This window comes from Sphaeramia orbicularis, chromosome 5 (assembly GCF_902148855.1).
Source record: "Sphaeramia orbicularis chromosome 5, fSphaOr1.1, whole genome shotgun sequence".
Lineage (NCBI taxonomy): Eukaryota > Metazoa > Chordata > Actinopteri > Kurtiformes > Apogonidae > Sphaeramia > Sphaeramia orbicularis.
In genome coordinates, this window is record NC_043961.1 from 51,079,679 (window position 1) to 51,096,677 (window position 16,999).

Sequence of the window (16,999 nt, forward strand, 5' to 3'; positions counted from 1 at the left end):
AATGAACATCATGTCTTTACATGTTTTGCCATTCTATGTGTTAAGGTTTTCTTCCACTGGTTTGGCTCATTTCTCAAAACAGAAATTACATTCTCAAAACTCTAAGATCATTTGGTAAAACAGTCTTACAGTTCAGCACAACACCATAGATCAGTGTTTTTCAACCTTGGGTCAGGACCCCACGTGGGGTTGCCTGGAATTAAAATGGGGTCGCCTGAAATTTCTAGTAATTGATAAAAAAAATAACCCAAAAACATAGTAATAAAAAATGTATTGTGAAGTGACAGAAACGATCCCAATCCATAAAAGACATGACAAACTCTGAGTCTGAAACTGAAGCACTGTGGTACTGTTTATCTGTCAAATGTTCATTGTGGTCGGTTTCAGATGCTGCAGCTCTTTCATAATTCATACTTTGAGTTATTGTTTGTTCAGTATTAATTGTCAGCCTTGTAAATACAAGCTGGACTTACTGTACATATCCTGACCAAGGAAAATAAAATTCTCACTTTGTGCAGTAATCTACACCTGGCTTTTCTGCCTCCGTCCATAATAATATACATTATATAGACTAAATGTTCTCTAAAATTAACATTTATTAGCACCATAGTATAGCAAACTATTACATGATCAAAAACAAATTCATTTTAGCCAAAAGCAAAAAAAGTCTCCGTTTTGAATGTCTGGGGTCACCAGAAATTTGTCATGTTAAAATGGGGTCACGAGTAAAAATAGGTTGGAAACCACTGCCATAGATCCAATCCAATCCAATCCAACTTTATTTGTAAAGCACTTTAAAACAACTACAGTGGACCAAACTGCTGTACAGAAGAATAATTAGAACCAAAATAGAAGTATAAAAAACAGAATAGATTTAAAGACATAGAAACTGTACAAAAAAGAAAAAAGTGCTATACAGAAGAATAAATAAAACCCAAATAAAAAGAATAAAATACAAGGATAGATTTAAAAGCCAAACAATTAAAAACAACAAACTAAATAAATAAATATATAGAATAGATAAATGAGAACAATAAACCATTATCAAATAAAAACAATAGAATAAAGATAATAACTTCAAACATCTCACATGGTTTCAAAAGCCAAGGAGAAAAGATGGGTTTTAAGAAGGGATTTAAAAACAGACAGAGAGGAGGCCTGTCTGATATGGAGAGGCAGATGGTTCCATAGTTTTGGAGCTAGATCACTTGCAAAAGCTCATATCACTCCCAAAACTGTTCACTCATGCTTCAAACTAAATTTCTTTCCCATATAAGTAGTCAGTGCCACCAAAAAGGCTCCTTCTCAATTGCTTTGGCTCATTTCTTTAAACAAACCGCACGTTCTCAACACGCCAAAATTATCTTGATGGTTCAGCACAACTTAACGGTTCACCTGCAAAAACTCATTTCTCTCCCAAAACAGTTCACTTGTGTCAAAACTGATTTCCTTTCTCATAAAAATAGTCAGTGCCTAAAGAAATATACAACATGGAAAAACTAACTTTCTCCTTGAATCTTAAATTGGAGAAATTTACACAATTTTGGCTAAAATGGACAACTACCCTAGAAGACATGACACCCCAATAGGACAACACCTTATTATTCTCCTGAAAAATACACATATATCTCAACATCTGTGTGTTTCATTATCAACATGTGTAAGTATGCACTCCAGGAAAATGTGCACAAATGTCTATGAAAATGGCAGATGTAATCATGTCGGCAGATGTATGTGTGTCTACTGGGATACCATGAAGTAGTCGTCTGTGTGCAACAACAATCTGTACACACACTTACATTTGTAGACTTGTAGGTGGATGTATGTCCTCAAATACATGTAATAGCAAAATGTATGAAACTCCTTAATGAATACAAAGTGATGTCACAGAGGAACCATTTCACACACCTGGACATGATCTGATGCAACATGAGAATATATCTGAATGATGTGACATGGACTGAAACAGGACAATACCCAAGCTAACTCAAAGCTCTTATCACGATGGGATAATATTGTGACTCACTGACCCACTTCGTTACCGTTGTACTTTAAGTTTTGATACTGCCATGTCTGTGCTTGTTGACGTCTGTCGCTTCCTACGTCTTTGCATTTTCGTTTTATTGTCTGTTTGATAAAAAATGTAAAAATAAAGTATTAGAAAAAATAGAAAAAATAGTCAATGCCCCCAAAATGCATCCTTCAATACATCCCTTTCACATTATGTAAGCACTGCAAGTCCAGATATTTAGATGTTTTGTCACTATGGCAGAGGAGCATTGAAATATCCTTCATGTCCACCTCTCAGTCTGAGCCCAGTCCTTCATTGATAATGGCTACTGGACTAATTTCTATTGTGTAGCAAACAGAATACAATTGTGTATAAAACTGAAAGAAATAGGATTTTACTTTAAGAGTAGGTTTGACACCACACATTGCACTCATACTACCAAGGAAGTTGTAACTATTTCCATTCACACACACATAAAGTAACTTACATGCATCACAGTAAAAAGAAAATGTATACAGCATAATATACTGTAATATAAACACAAGAACAAAAAACCTCTCCGGGCCACCGTCGTATTATCTTCTTGATTAATTCTGACAGTTGAGAAGACTATTGTGCGTGTGATGACTTATACAATGAAATGATGCTGATATGTTTTGGAGAGAACAACCATTAGACTGAGAATGAACAATCAGTTTAGATCAACAAGATCTATTCACTTGGGAATTGTGCTAAATGTAGCCTAACTGTACTTCATCATTTGCAAAGATGTACTGAGACATTGAGACATATACGAAGCAATTTGCAATTTGATGAAATGAATGAGAAATTCAATTCTGTTGTGAACAATTGCCAAGTGGTTTGGAGGTTTATCCATGTTATTTTGAGAATGTAATTTCTGTTTCAAGAAATGAGCCAAACCAATGAAGAAAAACTGTAATGTGAGTGTTCCATCACATGTTATATATGAAGACGTTTCTGTAAATCCATATTAACACATCAACCTTTCATGGTGTTTTTTCTGTCCCTCTTTCCCAACTAGTACTTTTACTTGGCCTGCTCAGCCACTTCTTTCTTCACGTCTTAATTTGACTCTTCATTGCTCTTCCTGCCTCTTCCCACCTTATTTATTTCCTTCCACTGTTTTCTTCCCTGTATTTTCACTTTCTCTTCAGGCCTCAGCTGCTGGTGCTGGTTAGTACAGATGCTGAACAAAACATAGAGCAGCCTCGTCTGCTGTCTCTGACCAACCAGCTCAAGGCAGGCAAAGGTCTGACCATTGTCGGGACGGCCCTCGAGGGCACTTTCCTGGAGAACCATGAGCAGAGCCAACGTGCCGAGCAGGTACAGAGCTTCAGATTTCAGCCAGTTTTTGTAGCATTAAAGTATGCTCTGAAACACCTAAGTAAAAGATGTGCACAAATAAGGGATTACTCATTCAGTTAAAATGGTACGCTTAGTCAACATCTTTTTTTATGAGTTAACTAGTTCCTCTTTAGGTGTGTGTCTGGGTGGAGATGTATGCTTTACTTCACAGAGATGCAGAACTAATGTTTTTGGTACTGTTTCTGCCTGTGTTATGCGAGTGCTGCATGTGTTATGTCTGAAAAAGTATTTTTTTAAATTATGTATATGTGTGATTCATCCCAGTAATCTTTGGTTATTATACTATTATTATTATTATTTTGGTTTGGGTGGAATGCTAACATCATGAATAACTGATTAATAATTACTTATTATTGTGAGTTATTGTCTTCAAAAAGTAACTAAAGCGCCCATTCCTAACCTAAATACTAAAAAGAAGTGCACAGACATTACTTTGAAAAAAACTGTTTACTTTGTTTCAACATTAAATATTTTATAATTACATTTCTCACTGCTTATGCACAAAAAACTCTCATGTTCTCTAAGGAAATGCATCAGCGAGTCCACTGAAAGTCCTTCTATATTTCATTGCTCATTAAACTTCCAGGGAGTCACTATCATTCTCAGATTTTCCCAGCAACTAATGGCATCCCACCGCAGGTTTACACACGAATTCAGCTATTTGGAAAATAATTAGATGGAAAGGTTAATGTCAATTTCCAGACACACTAAAACTAAACTAAAGCTAAAATGCTGACTTGTCTAGTCTGACAGACAGTGAACTTCAACTTGTTTTTCTATACTTTTGATAAACTCTTCGTTCTGTTTTTTCCATTAAGGCGCTGCGTAAACTGATGGAGACGGAGAAGGTGAAGGGCTTCTGTCAAGTAACTGTGTCTTCGAACCTGCGTGATGCAACGTCTCATCTGCTCCAGGCCAGCGGTCTGGGAGGATTGAAACATAACGCTGTCCTCGTCTCATGGCCACGCAACTGGAAGCAGGGAGACGAGCACCAGACCTGGAGGAACTTTGTTGGTCAGTCACAGGGAAAACATTGAAGCCTGTCAGACTGCTGAAGTGGTGATAAATGACTGTGGATCAAGCTATTTTTTATGTCTTTTTTAAACGTCTGTGGTGCTGAGGTGTTTTGGGAAATCAAAATTTACATCTTACAGGATGAGTTGAGATTAGATGATCTGTATTTATGCCATAAGACAATACAAAGTGTCCATTATTTATAGAACCATCATCGTATTAAGTACAAATATACATAATAAGTCGAGTCAAAGCAGTTGAGTGTTGATTCTTTATGCCATGGACAGTGTTGAACAGTCTGAAGGCAGTTTGTTTGGTCTATCCTAATATTTAACTCCTCTGTTTAGAAGACCAGTGAAAACAAACTCTTTCTATTCATGAAGTGCAACACAAAAGAAAAAGATGAATATGTATAAATAGACAAAAGAAATTTGCAGCTGCACAATAATAATATTTGTGTCAAAATAGGCAATACGAAAAACTTGGTTGACCTTCTAGTGCAGGGATCTCAAACTCATTTTCTTTCAGGGGCCACATTCAGCCCGATTTTATTTAACCTTTATTTAACCAGGAAGTCCCTTGAGATGAAATCTCTTTTTCGAGGGAGACCTGACCAAGAGGCACATCAGTACAACAAATATGATCTCCATTTGATCTGATTTGATCTCCAGTGGGCCAGATCAGCAAAATAATAACATAATAACCTATAAATAATGAAAACTTCAAATTTTTGTCGTTGTTTCAGTGCAAAAACCCCCCATTAAATTATGAAAATACTTACTTTTATAAACTATCCAAACAAAAAAGATGTGAATAAGCTGAAAAAACTGAAATTTCTTAAGAAAAATAAGTGTGATTTTAACAATATTATACTTCAACATATCATTTCTACATGTGCATTATGGATCGGATCTACAAAGACACTAAACGCTTAGTAACAGGCAGAAAATAGTTAAAATTGTGCTTAATTTTCTTTAGACATTTCAGGTTGTTCATATTTGTTCAGGTTATTCACATTTTATTGTTTCAGGACAGTTTGAAAAGGTAAATATTTTCATAATTTAATGTTATTTTTGGCACTAAAACAAAGACAAATATTTGAAGTTGTCATTATTTATAGGTATAATGTAATATTATTTTTTTCACATCAAACCAAGAAGAAAATATGGAGTCATTATTTTTTGTCAGTTATTATGCTGTTATTATTGTACTGTAGATCATATTGGTCTGTATGTGGAACCTGAATGAAAATGAGTTCCACAGCCTTGACTGGAATTTTTGCACTTTGCAAATTCATCCCACGGGCCGGATTGGAACCTTTGGTGGGCCGCATTTGGGCCCCAGGCCACACGTTTGAGACCCCTGTTCTAGTGTGTGTATAGCCATGTAAAATGAGAGGTGTGTTACTGATGTTGTGTCTAAATGTTTGCCTCTTTGATGTGTATTTATGTTAATATCCTCTAATATCCTCTGTTTGATGTAACTCACTGAATTGAAGGCAAAAAACGTAACCTTCATCTTTTCAACATGTCGTCTCTGGTCATAAATGCAAACAAAACTCTCCACAATGGTCGACCACAGCCAACAAGATTCATCAAGAAAGTCCTTCAAAACAACATTCAAAATCCTTCAGTAATGTTGTGTGGATACAAACTAACACGTCCTCCTCCCTCTCTTTGTGCAGAGTTGGTCAGAGAAACCACCGCTGCTCACCTGGCTCTGCTTGTCCCCAAGAACATCTCGGCCTTCCCGTCCAACGGCGAACGTTTCACTGAGGGTCACATTGACGTGTGGTGGATTGTCCATGATGGAGGCATGCTGATGCTGCTGCCCTTCCTGCTCCGCCAGCACAAGGTACAGTGAAATAATGATCGCCTAAAAGGACAAAGCGGGTGAACATTATAAATAAAGGACAAAGCAGTCTATATAACTATGGTCAGATTCACATCCCGTATGACAATGGAAACAGTCCCTGTCTTTTCAAAACAGTATTTTCATGGTAGTCATCAATATTTGTTTTGTATTAATCATATTCTACATCACGTTGTATTTGATGTAATATCCAGTTTGCAGCCAACTACCGCAATGAAGGAATAAAAATACTAAAACCACATAAAATATTATAGATGACAAAGCCTGTAAACAGAATAAGGCGATAAATTCACTGGCAATAAAGAAAACCATATAAAGTATTGAAGCAGCCAGGATATGTCAGCAGTGCTATCTTTGCTTCTTAGGTTTGGAGGAAGTGCAAGATGCGCATCTTCACTGTGGCTCAGATGGACGATAACAGCATTCAGATGAAGAAGGACCTGACCACATTCCTCTATCACCTCCGTATTGATGCTATGGTGGAAGTTGTAGAAATGGTAAGATATCCTAAGAGGAGATTATCTTTTATCAGTAAAAAAATCTGGGAAATCTATTAAATGTTTCTATGTGGAAAAAATTTACAAAAATTTAATTCGATTAACATATTTCTCATTTCAGCATGAGAGTGACATATCAGCCTACACTTATGAGAAGACCTTGGTGATGGAGCAACGGTCGCAGATGCTTAAACAGATCAATCTGACCAAGAACGAGCGTGAGAGAGAGGTGAGAAAGTTGGTATAAGTTGGTCCAAGTTTACTGGTTATGAAATGCACTCAATGCACATGTAAAATTGTCGTGACTTGACGGCCCGAGGTGGCATGGCTTGGCTCGGTTTGACTTGACTCAGCATGACACATAAACCCCTCCGGAAAGAAGCATATTTACAGTTCAATCAGGGCAGTGGGACACCATATTTACCCTCTCTATCAGGGCTGACTGCAGCCACCACAGCAACTGCTTTGTCTTGGCCAACATGAGGGAGTTTGATAAAGAAGATAAAAGCTTTTCATTTTAGTGTTAAAGCAGTGATGTTTAGCTTTTTTTTAAATGGAATTATGCATTTTAAGACATTTCCCTGTGGTCTACATAAACTGTAAAGGCTATGCTTGGGTCTGACTTCTTCATTAATTCAACTCCACAGGTCCATCTTCAACCCTATTTCTGAGTAATGACACCAGAAAGGTCGTTTTGAGCGCTGGCCCTTTAAATGCACATGAGCCACTTCAGGCCCCACCCCCTCCAGGTTGTTGGCTGTGCTGCTCTGTCCTGTTCAGCCAACAACTGAGCATTTTAGGTAATCTGCTCAAAGTTTGGACATACTTTCAGTATGGACTACAACCGCTGCTGCTGACAAACAGTTATGTCGTACTCAGAGAAATGTTCATCGGAAGTCTTGACCTTATATGTGCAAATGTTGTGATGTAACTAGTTACAGACATAACAAATTAAGCAGGAATTAAAACGGGTTGTAGAAATCCACTCGATATTGCAGCACCTGGAAGGTTCAAATTCAAACTTTTTGAACTATTAGGGTTCGCAAATACACAAATAAATGTACCACAGACTAATAAAAGTGGGTTCAGCTAAATATGACCCTTTTAAACTGTTATTACCACTCTCCAATACTCTGATGAACTTTAAGATGCTGGTTCCAAACAGCTAACGTTTCAACAACTAAAGACTCAGAAGTTCACTGAGCATGCATTTTAGGATTAGACTTTAAGGCTACATGTTAAACACAAACTAAAAGATGTTCCTTTTCAATGTCTAGTACATGCATATTTGTCTTTTATCCTTAATAATAGAGTGGAATAACCTTCGCTACTGCTTTATTGATGCACCACTGCAAGCATAGGGTTCTGCTAGCTTTAAGTCTAGGTTTAAAGTTCTTTAAAGAAAGCATGGACGGTAAAAGGTAGTAATTAAAGTGAGGTCATCTTCACTATTACTTTATTAGGGGATCGATCACTGCAGCTAACGGTGACCCAAAGTCTGCCACTTGATAACACTTCTTTTACGCCAACCCTAATCCTAGAGCTAGGATTTAGGTTCCATTGAAAAGAAAAGATGACAAATGGTTAACAAGGTGAGTGGAATCATTTCCACAACTGTTTTATTTGTAGATCACAGCCAGTGGTGTAGTGGTCCCTGGAGATGTGGGTATACTCTCAATTTTTGCCCCCTTTTTTTTTTTGTTTTTTTACATTAGTCCAGAAAAACGCCTTTTTAGAAACAGTGACATGTAAGACTACTCTGTTTAGTTTACCCAAAAATCCATCAGTAGTATTTGTTCACTATTATAAAATTATCATGACTTGATCAGGAGCAGTTTGTAGGTATTACTGGTCACACAAGCAGCTGCATGAATGTAAATGTATTCAACATGAGGGAAACATAGGATAACTTTAGCCTTTCATAACGCTAGCCTTGCATAACGTTAGCCTACTTGCATAGTTGAACTATTGGCGACAAAATTTCTTCTCCAAATGTGCAGTCATATGGCCAGTAGTTTAACAGTGACTCATTCTGAAACCACCTTAAAACTTACCTCAGAATTATGTATTCTGTGAAAGTTCCAATTTGGCTCAGATACTACTGAATGGTGCGCATCAGGGGGATTTAGAAGTGGGTATACCCAATGCTGACTGAAAAATAAGTAGGTATACTCCGTATACCACCATATACCCTGGACTCCACCACTGATCACAGCAGTCAACACTGACCCAAAATCTACCACTTCTTAACACTTCTATTTGGGTTTTGGTTTAAGGTTCCATAAAAGACAGTGGATGGTAAAAGGTTAGCAAGTAGAGTTGAATCATCTGCACAACTACTTTATTTGTAGATCACTGCAGTAAAACCTGACTTTTCACATCTTGACACTCCCTCAGTGAACCCCAGCCCCAGGGTTATGGTTCCATAAGAACCCAGTGGATATTTAAAGGTTAATGAGGTCAGTGGAGGATCTTTCACTAGTGCTTTACATATGAACCCCTGCAGTCAGCACTGACCCAAAATACCACCACTTGTTGACACTTGTTTTTGCTAACCCTAACTCCGCTACTACTTCATTTATGAATCACCGCAGTCAACACTGACCCCATCACTTCTTTGCCTCATGTGTATCATCACAGATCCAGAGCATTACTGATTCATCCCGTGGGTCTATCCGCCGCAAGAACCCGGCTGCTGTGACCACCCAGCTGAGTGTGACTGAGGACCCACCGGCCGCCAGCAAGGAGGAGAAGCCTGAGGAAGAGGTATGGTCAGCTTTTTTGCAAATGCATATCTGACTTTAATTTTTAAGTTTAAAGCAAACAAAACACACCAGACTGAAACAAAAAAACAACTGACTGAGGAGGCTTTTCTTTTGAATAAACAATCCACAAGAATACAAAACTGAATAACATTATAGAAAACTAGAAAAGGACTCAGAGAAAACAGACCTCTGCCAAGGCAGATCACCCCCCCCCATCCCCATCAAAATTTAATCATTTGTTCCTTGTGCCAGTTTCAGCATTTCCTGAAAATTTCATCAAAATCTTCCAATAACTTTTTGAGTTATCTTGCTAACAAACAAACAGACAAACCCTGATGAAAACATAACCTCTTTGGCAGAAGTAACAAGTAAAAATAGTAATTGTAATCAAGCTTAGTATTTGCAGATCATGTACTGTTACAATTTTAAAGAATAGCCTAGCATTATGAATTGGGTAAGATCAATACCACTGTTTACGAGGGGGGGCTGAAAAGTTCATACCCTGACTAAGAAGGAGTTATTCCACAGCAATGAAACTTGGCATACATTAAATTCAACCTTTCCTGATACTAACTGCATGGTTTCCTTCCAGATAAACCCACAATGGATAAATAATTTAGGACTTTGAAAAGTAGTACTACAGACATTTCATGAAAATGCTTGCTTTTCACCCCTCCCTCGTTCTCCCTACCCCTCTTGAATTCAACTTCCCAGTTTTGCACAGTTGATAAAGCTGGAGCATCATCCCCTATAGACACCATGAATGTCCTTGGGGGCTAACCCCTTTTTCTGCAGACATTTGATAAGACCACGGTGCCACGGATGGTTCACCAAATGTCTCTGGTACTGCTTTTCAAAGTCCTAAATTATTTATCCAGTGTGGGTTTATCTGGAAGGAAACCATGCAGTTAGTATCAGGAGAGGCTGAATGCCAACTTTCATTGCTGTGGAATAACTCCTTCTTAGTCAGGCTATGAACATTTCAGCCCCCCCCCCCCCCCCCCCTTTGTAACTTCCTCTTCAGTGTAAAGCTACTGGTAGCAGCTGCACACTGCAGTTTAGAACAAGAAAAGCACTCGGAGAGCACAGACCTCCGCCAAGACAGATCTGCCCCCCCCGATCACCACCAAAATTTAATAATTTCTTTCTTGTGCCAGTATCAACATTTCCTGAAAATTTCATGAAAATCCATCCATAACTTTTTGAGTTATCTTGCTAACAAACAAACAAAACATGCGCGCATGCAAACCCACAAAGCAAAGTGATCACAATACCTCCTGGCGGAGGGAACAAAGACTAAAACACAGGGTGAACCAGCTCTTCTGGCTTTGTCCAAAAATATAAACATTTATGTACCCAGTCCTTTTAAGGTGAGTCAAGGTGAGGCAGGTTTCTTTATATAGCAGGTAATTTACAGTACAGTACAAGGAGCATAGAAATAACTGAAAAATGAAATGAAGAAAATACTAACATTAACATACCATACCAACTTTATTTATAAAGCACTTTAAGAACTTTACAGCTGGCCAAAGTTCTGTACATGAATCATAAAACAAGGAAATAAATAAGTAAATAAGTAAGTAAAAACAGTGATAACACAGGGTGCAAAGCAGGCTAAGAACAACAAAATATAACCATCATAAAAACAAAGACAAATTAAAATGTGATAAAAACAGCATTTGAAATATAAAAAAAAGCAAAAAAAGAAAAATCTCACTTATTGATTAAAAGCCAATGAGAAAAAACATTGCATTACAGACAATAAAAACATTTAAAAACAAGCATATAAATACATATAGAACCATCCATCTGATGTATTGGTAACGTGCTGTACACAATAATGTTTGAAGCCCTCATTTATATGAGGTGACAGGCCTCAGATATTCAGAAACTCTATCCACAGCTGAGGAACATGGAGATTAAAGCTGCTTCACTACTTTTACTTTTGATGCTTGTAAACTGAGTAAAGTGTCCCACATCACCTGAGCGATCTGGATACTATGTAAAAGTCAATCACAGGTGTCACCTTTACTAAACTTCATCTGCGCTACAACTGAAATGTAAAACCAACTAGTTTTTGGTGCAAGGAGTATGAGCCAAAGTATTTTTAGCAAAACACTCCTGGAGTCCGTCCATTAGTTGCCTTCAGTTCTTGCCAAACTGGTGGTTTTGTCTCTGCTGTAACTTCATATTTACTACACAGACATGAGCGTGGTAATAATCAGCTCATCTTACTTTTCGACCGTGCAAAATTCAGACTTGCACGTACTTGAAGATAGATTCTGTTCATTTAAATGTTATGTTGTTTTTGTCTTATTTTGCTTTGTTTTGTTTTATTTTGTTCTTTGCATGTTCAAAATAAATAAATGAATAAATAAAATAAAAAATAAAGCAAGAAATGGAATAAATGTATCCTTAGTGAATGTATTCTTATAACATACACACTTTGAACCAAGGCTTAAGTACTGACATCTAATTCCAGTATAATTGAGGTGAGTTTGCTGTTGAACTGATATCTTATACTTAAACACCAAGCACTTTTTAAGATAATGTATTAAAGTAATTAAGGTAAAGTAAATTTGCTTTGTCTTTCATATTTGACAGTTTCTTGTATTAGTGACTAAGACACCAAATAATGGAGACTTTACGACATAAGGCTCCTTAACGACACTTTTCTTTCCTCTCCTTTTCTCAAACTGTGGTTTTCTGTGACTGAACCTACATTCCTACATTCCCACATCAACTGTGACTCTTTCAACCTTCCATATATTGTACATGTATGTAAATCCACCTGGCCTTGTATCGCGTCTGTCCACTTCTCCTCTCGTCTCATAGTCAAAGTCGGCCTCTTCCCCTGTGCCCCCCCCTGCCCAGGTCCAGCTCATCCACGACAACACCACCCCTGCCAGCCCCGTGACCCCGGCCACCCCGCTGACCCCAGAAGGGGCTCAGAGCCCTGGGGAGCAGGTCCAGATGACCTGGACTGAGAAGTGTGACGGTGAGCCTGCCAAGCCGCCCGGAGCCGCCACACCAGAAGGCATCAAAGACATCTTCAACATGAAGCCGTGAGTGCTCTGAGATGCTCAGTGAACCTTTAGCTCCTGTAAAGGTGAATTTATTTCTGACAAAGACTGTGCCTAAAGCTTTAACAGTCTTATTTTTTAAAGGCAACCATCAAAAGTGAGGTCTCCAGGGTTGTTTGCAGGAGTTTAGATGTGAAAACAAAGGGATTATTTTCTTTCAAATCAGTATGGATAATCATGTGTTTCTCTTCTTGCCATGCTGCAGCGAGTGGGAGAACCTGTGAGTATTGAAGTCCATATAAATCTCATTCAGTCCATTCACATCTCATTTAACCCTTTCATGTATGAATTATGAGAACCTTAAGTAAGATTTTTTTTTCCCTGAGTGTTTTTATTCCTCTTTAGGCACGAAAAAAACAATGTGATTGAAATTTTTTATGAACCTATTTTTCATGGAGTTACAAAAATGTCCACTTAGCTGGACACCATTTAATTAATTTAATTTTTGAAGATAAGAAACATGTATTTACTGATATACTGTGTGAAAACTATGAAATAAAAAACAGTTTTAATGCTGCTGATCTGATGTTTTCTCAAATTTTATGCTAGTTATTATTCACTCAAATAATATGAAAAATCAAACCTTTTTGTTTAAAAAAAAAAAAACCCTGTTAATTACAGTCTAATAACAATTAGCAATTGCTTTACACCCAAATATGAGAGTGCAGATCAGGTTTATCAAGAACAGGACAGTTACAGTAATGGTCTGAATGTCAGTGTATGGGATGGTGCATAAGCGTCCACCGTGTTGGCTGATATGGAACTAAAACAACAAAACCTGTAAATATACAAGAGAACAACTGTAAAACAACTGTCCACTGTAGTGACCACTATGCATGAAAGGGTTAAGCTGATCAAGCTGGCCACATGAACAGAAGAGGATGATGGAATAATTGTGTGAATGAGCATATGCCATTTTTACACACACCTTGTAATGCTTTAAAATATCATATCCAGTCTCGAGGCCTTAATCAGTGTTTAATCAGTTTGGCCTGTTCCTCTGTCTCCACTCAGGAACCAGTCCAATGTGCGGCGTATGCATACAGCACTCCGGCTGAATGAAGTCATCCTCAAAAAGTCCTCAGAGGCCAAGCTGGTCCTCCTCAACATGCCCGGACCGCCCAAGAACCGGACAGGGGACGAGAACTGTATCCTTTACCCTGACGGAAGTGTGTTTACGTAGCAGAGTCTGTAGTGTGGCATGTAGCAGACAGCTCTGGCTTCCTTTAAAAACACAAGTAACAAACCTTCTGAGTCAACTACACTCTGATCCTGAGTATTCTTTGTTTCCCAGGGGTCATCATTGAAGTATTATAAGTAGTAGACAGAGTCAGGGGAGATACTAACGCCCTTGTTAGTTCAATGACAGATACATCCCACTTATTAACCTGAGAACCATGAAAAACCTGCATTAGAGAGTAAACTGAAGAACTCAATTTACTCATTTACTTTTAACCTTTGTCTTGTGTTAGCTTTCTGTTTCCATCTCTTATGTTAACAGGTCTGTTTTGACCCATGTCTTAAATCAGCTGTAAAATACACTAAAAACTGTTATCTATCATCCAATTTGTTTCTCATCTCTTGGTTATCTTGTTAGGCTTCCTTATCCATGAAAATATTGGCCTCTGGGCCTTTTTTTTGTCAGTATACCCCTCCATGTGCTCTCTGCAAGTCACCAACTCTAAACTGAATTGACCTCGCATGTCTGGACAGGCCTGCCTTAGCTTGTTTTGTTTTTGTGCAGGTATAGTGGATAACAAGGCAAAATGAGAATCCCCAGAAGTTCACATGATAGGGAGAGGAGCTGGCTGTCAGTGTGTTGGCTGACAGTGCACTACTGATTTCAGTTTTGGCTCTAATTATTGCTTTATAATCTTATTTTTATAACTGGGTCAAAACCGACCCTAACAGCACAAAGGTCATAATTTCAACCAGAGCATTTCATAATTTGGTGGAAAAAAAAAAATGTTTGTATTATTTTGTTAAAATAGAGGTTCCTGATAAGTCAAAAAGCCTTGATGCAATAAACAAATTTTATGTGGTTCATTTATGCATTTAAAACCTAAAATGGGTCAGTGCCGACCCTAACACAAGAGGAAGGTTAAGAGATTCAAAGCATTTTATTACAATTACAATGAAAACTTTACTTTGCCATCCACACTGAATGCCAAGATAATTTAAGATGTATAAAAATAGATACAGAATAATTTAACTAGGAAGAATGAGCATAGAATATAAAATAGAAACTACTATTACTAAGAGGAATATATTATACATACTAGCGATCTTAATACTGATATTTAGGGACTGAAGTTAGTAAATGTGTAGTTCCTGTTTTTAACTTAATTTCCCATCAACCGTCATGGGGAATGCGACGTGATTGTAAGGCTATTGTATTCCAAAATGATTAATATCTCCCAAAATATCGGTCCTATCAACTTGTCAAGATATTTAATGTGTAGATGGGACTATTCCTCAACTGTAGGTACCAAATTGCCCAGTTTAAAACGTCTGAATTTCTCAGAACTGTGCAGATACCCACACACCGAGATGCTCTGAGACCTTCCAGTATATTTATTTATTTATTTATTTTTATTTATTTTTTTACATGAATGTGCAAGTATGGGTAATTGTGCAATTTGTCAGCGATAAATGATGTGTTCAATGTGCAAAACTGTCAGAGATGAACAGTATGATGTATGTGCAATTACTGAGTATAAGGGGCTTAAACAATATCCCAGTTTAGTACACAGTTGTTAAAAAAACCTTGTAGTATGTGGAGAAATGAAATAAATAGTCAGTGGAATTGTAGAATTAGAAATGTGACCTTGTCCTCTGAGAGGTTACAGTGTCGGTTGGTGGTGTGTGAATAACATCCACCTCTGTTAAAAAAAACAACAGGGGTGTGTGTAGATCATTAGTATGTTGTTAATAAATGCTTGCTGAGGTGTTTCAGGTTGTTTTTCAGGCTGTTGCAGATCTACACCAATAGTCCCCAGTAGTGAAACAGTATGGCTCCCAGAGTAGTCATCTTGGACAGGTTTGGTGTGTATTTCTAAAATGCTATGGAGAGTTTCTGAGGCGTTAATAAGTGTCTGTGAGAGGATTCAGGTTTATTCTAAGGCTATAATCGCTGGGTTTCACAGGCAGCTGGCGACAGAAGAGGAAGTCTCTCAAAATGGCCATTGTGCTCAGGTTTTCATACATATTTTAGATCATTGTTAAAGCATTAAAAAGTACTCCCTGTGGTATTCCAGGTAGTGAAGCAATAAGTTTGTACTATCCCCTTAAAATGGTCGTTTTGGACAGGCTTTGGTATATGCCTCATATGTCTTTGTAAAGTGTTTTAGATCATTTCTAAGGTATTATTTACAGGGTGGGGAAGCAAAATTTACAATATTTTGAGGCAGGGATTGAAAGACAGTGTATGACCAATTAGTTTATTGAAAGTCATGAGAATTTATTTGCCACAAGAAAATTTACATAATAGAAAATGTTTTTATTCTATGTGTCCTCCTTCTTTCTCAATAACTGCCTTCACACGCTTCCTGAAACTTGCGCAAGTGTTCTTCAAATATTCGGGTGACAACTTCTCCCATTCTTCTTTAATAGTATCTTCCAGACTTTCTCGTAATAGTTTTGCTCATAGTCATTCTCTTCTTTCCATTATAAACAGTCTTTATGGACACTCCAACTATTTTTGAAATCTCCTTTGGTGTGACGAGTGCATTCAGCAAATCACACACTCTTTGACGTTTGCTTTCCTGATTACTCCTATGGGCAAAAGTTTCTGAAAAGGTATGGATAATAGTGTTAGGTATGATTATGACATCAATATATGTTTGGTTTCAAAACAATTGACGTAGTGCCTGCTGAGAAAAAACAACTAAATGTTCATTGTAAATTTTGCTTCCCCACCCTGTACTTTGTGAGGGTTTTCAGTTTTTTCTTTGAAGGTTTTAAAAGGTAGGAACCAACAACTTTCAGTAGTAAAGTAGTAGAGTAGTAAAGGCGACATACTCCAAAAAACATCTAATTTGATCAGGTTTTGTATTTATTTCTACAGAGTTTTTCGTTAATGACTGAGGCATTACAGAGAGTTTCAGTTTTTTGTTTTCGAAGGCTTTAATACACAGGTGTCAAACATACGGCCCGCGGGGCAAAACTGGCCAGCCAAAGGGTCCAATCTGGTCCTGTGGGATGAATTTGTGAAATGCAAAAATTACACAGAAGAATTTAACAGTCATTTTAGTTCAGTTACACATTCGGCTCAATTTGAGATAGAAGTGGGTAGGATCACTAAAATACTATCATAATAACCTATAAACAATGACAACATTGACAAACTATCCATTCACAAAAAGTGTAAAT

The 16,999-nt window shown here is 37.5% G+C and overlaps 1 protein-coding gene and 1 long non-coding RNA gene across 4 annotated transcripts in view; one reads left to right on the forward strand and one right to left on the reverse strand.

Annotated features, from left to right (window-relative positions):
• slc12a5a (solute carrier family 12 member 5a) overlaps positions 1–16,999 on the forward strand; it is a 250,325-nt gene that overhangs the window by 222,748 nt on the left and 10,578 nt on the right. For 2 of the 3 annotated variants that reach the window (XM_030133705.1, XM_030133707.1), the window contains exons 17-25: positions 3,187–3,355; positions 4,216–4,411; positions 6,096–6,265; positions 6,649–6,780; positions 6,902–7,009; positions 9,421–9,546; positions 12,381–12,610; positions 12,834–12,848; positions 13,643–13,776. In XM_030133705.1, the coding sequence (XP_029989565.1) occupies positions 3,187–3,355; positions 4,216–4,411; positions 6,096–6,265; positions 6,649–6,780; positions 6,902–7,009; positions 9,421–9,546; positions 12,381–12,610; positions 12,834–12,848; positions 13,643–13,776 (1,280 nt within the window). The remainder of the gene's footprint in view (positions 1–3,186; positions 3,356–4,215; positions 4,412–6,095; positions 6,266–6,648; positions 6,781–6,901; positions 7,010–9,420; positions 9,547–12,380; positions 12,611–12,833; positions 12,849–13,642; positions 13,777–16,999) is intronic. The other variant, XM_030133706.1, reaches the window with a different exon arrangement.
• Positions 1,127–5,712, reverse strand: LOC115419105 (uncharacterized). Its single transcript, XR_003935403.1, has 2 exons — positions 5,682–5,712; positions 1,127–1,207 (listed from the first exon to the last, which is right to left on the reverse strand). It is a non-coding gene; the product is annotated as an uncharacterized LOC115419105 (long non-coding RNA).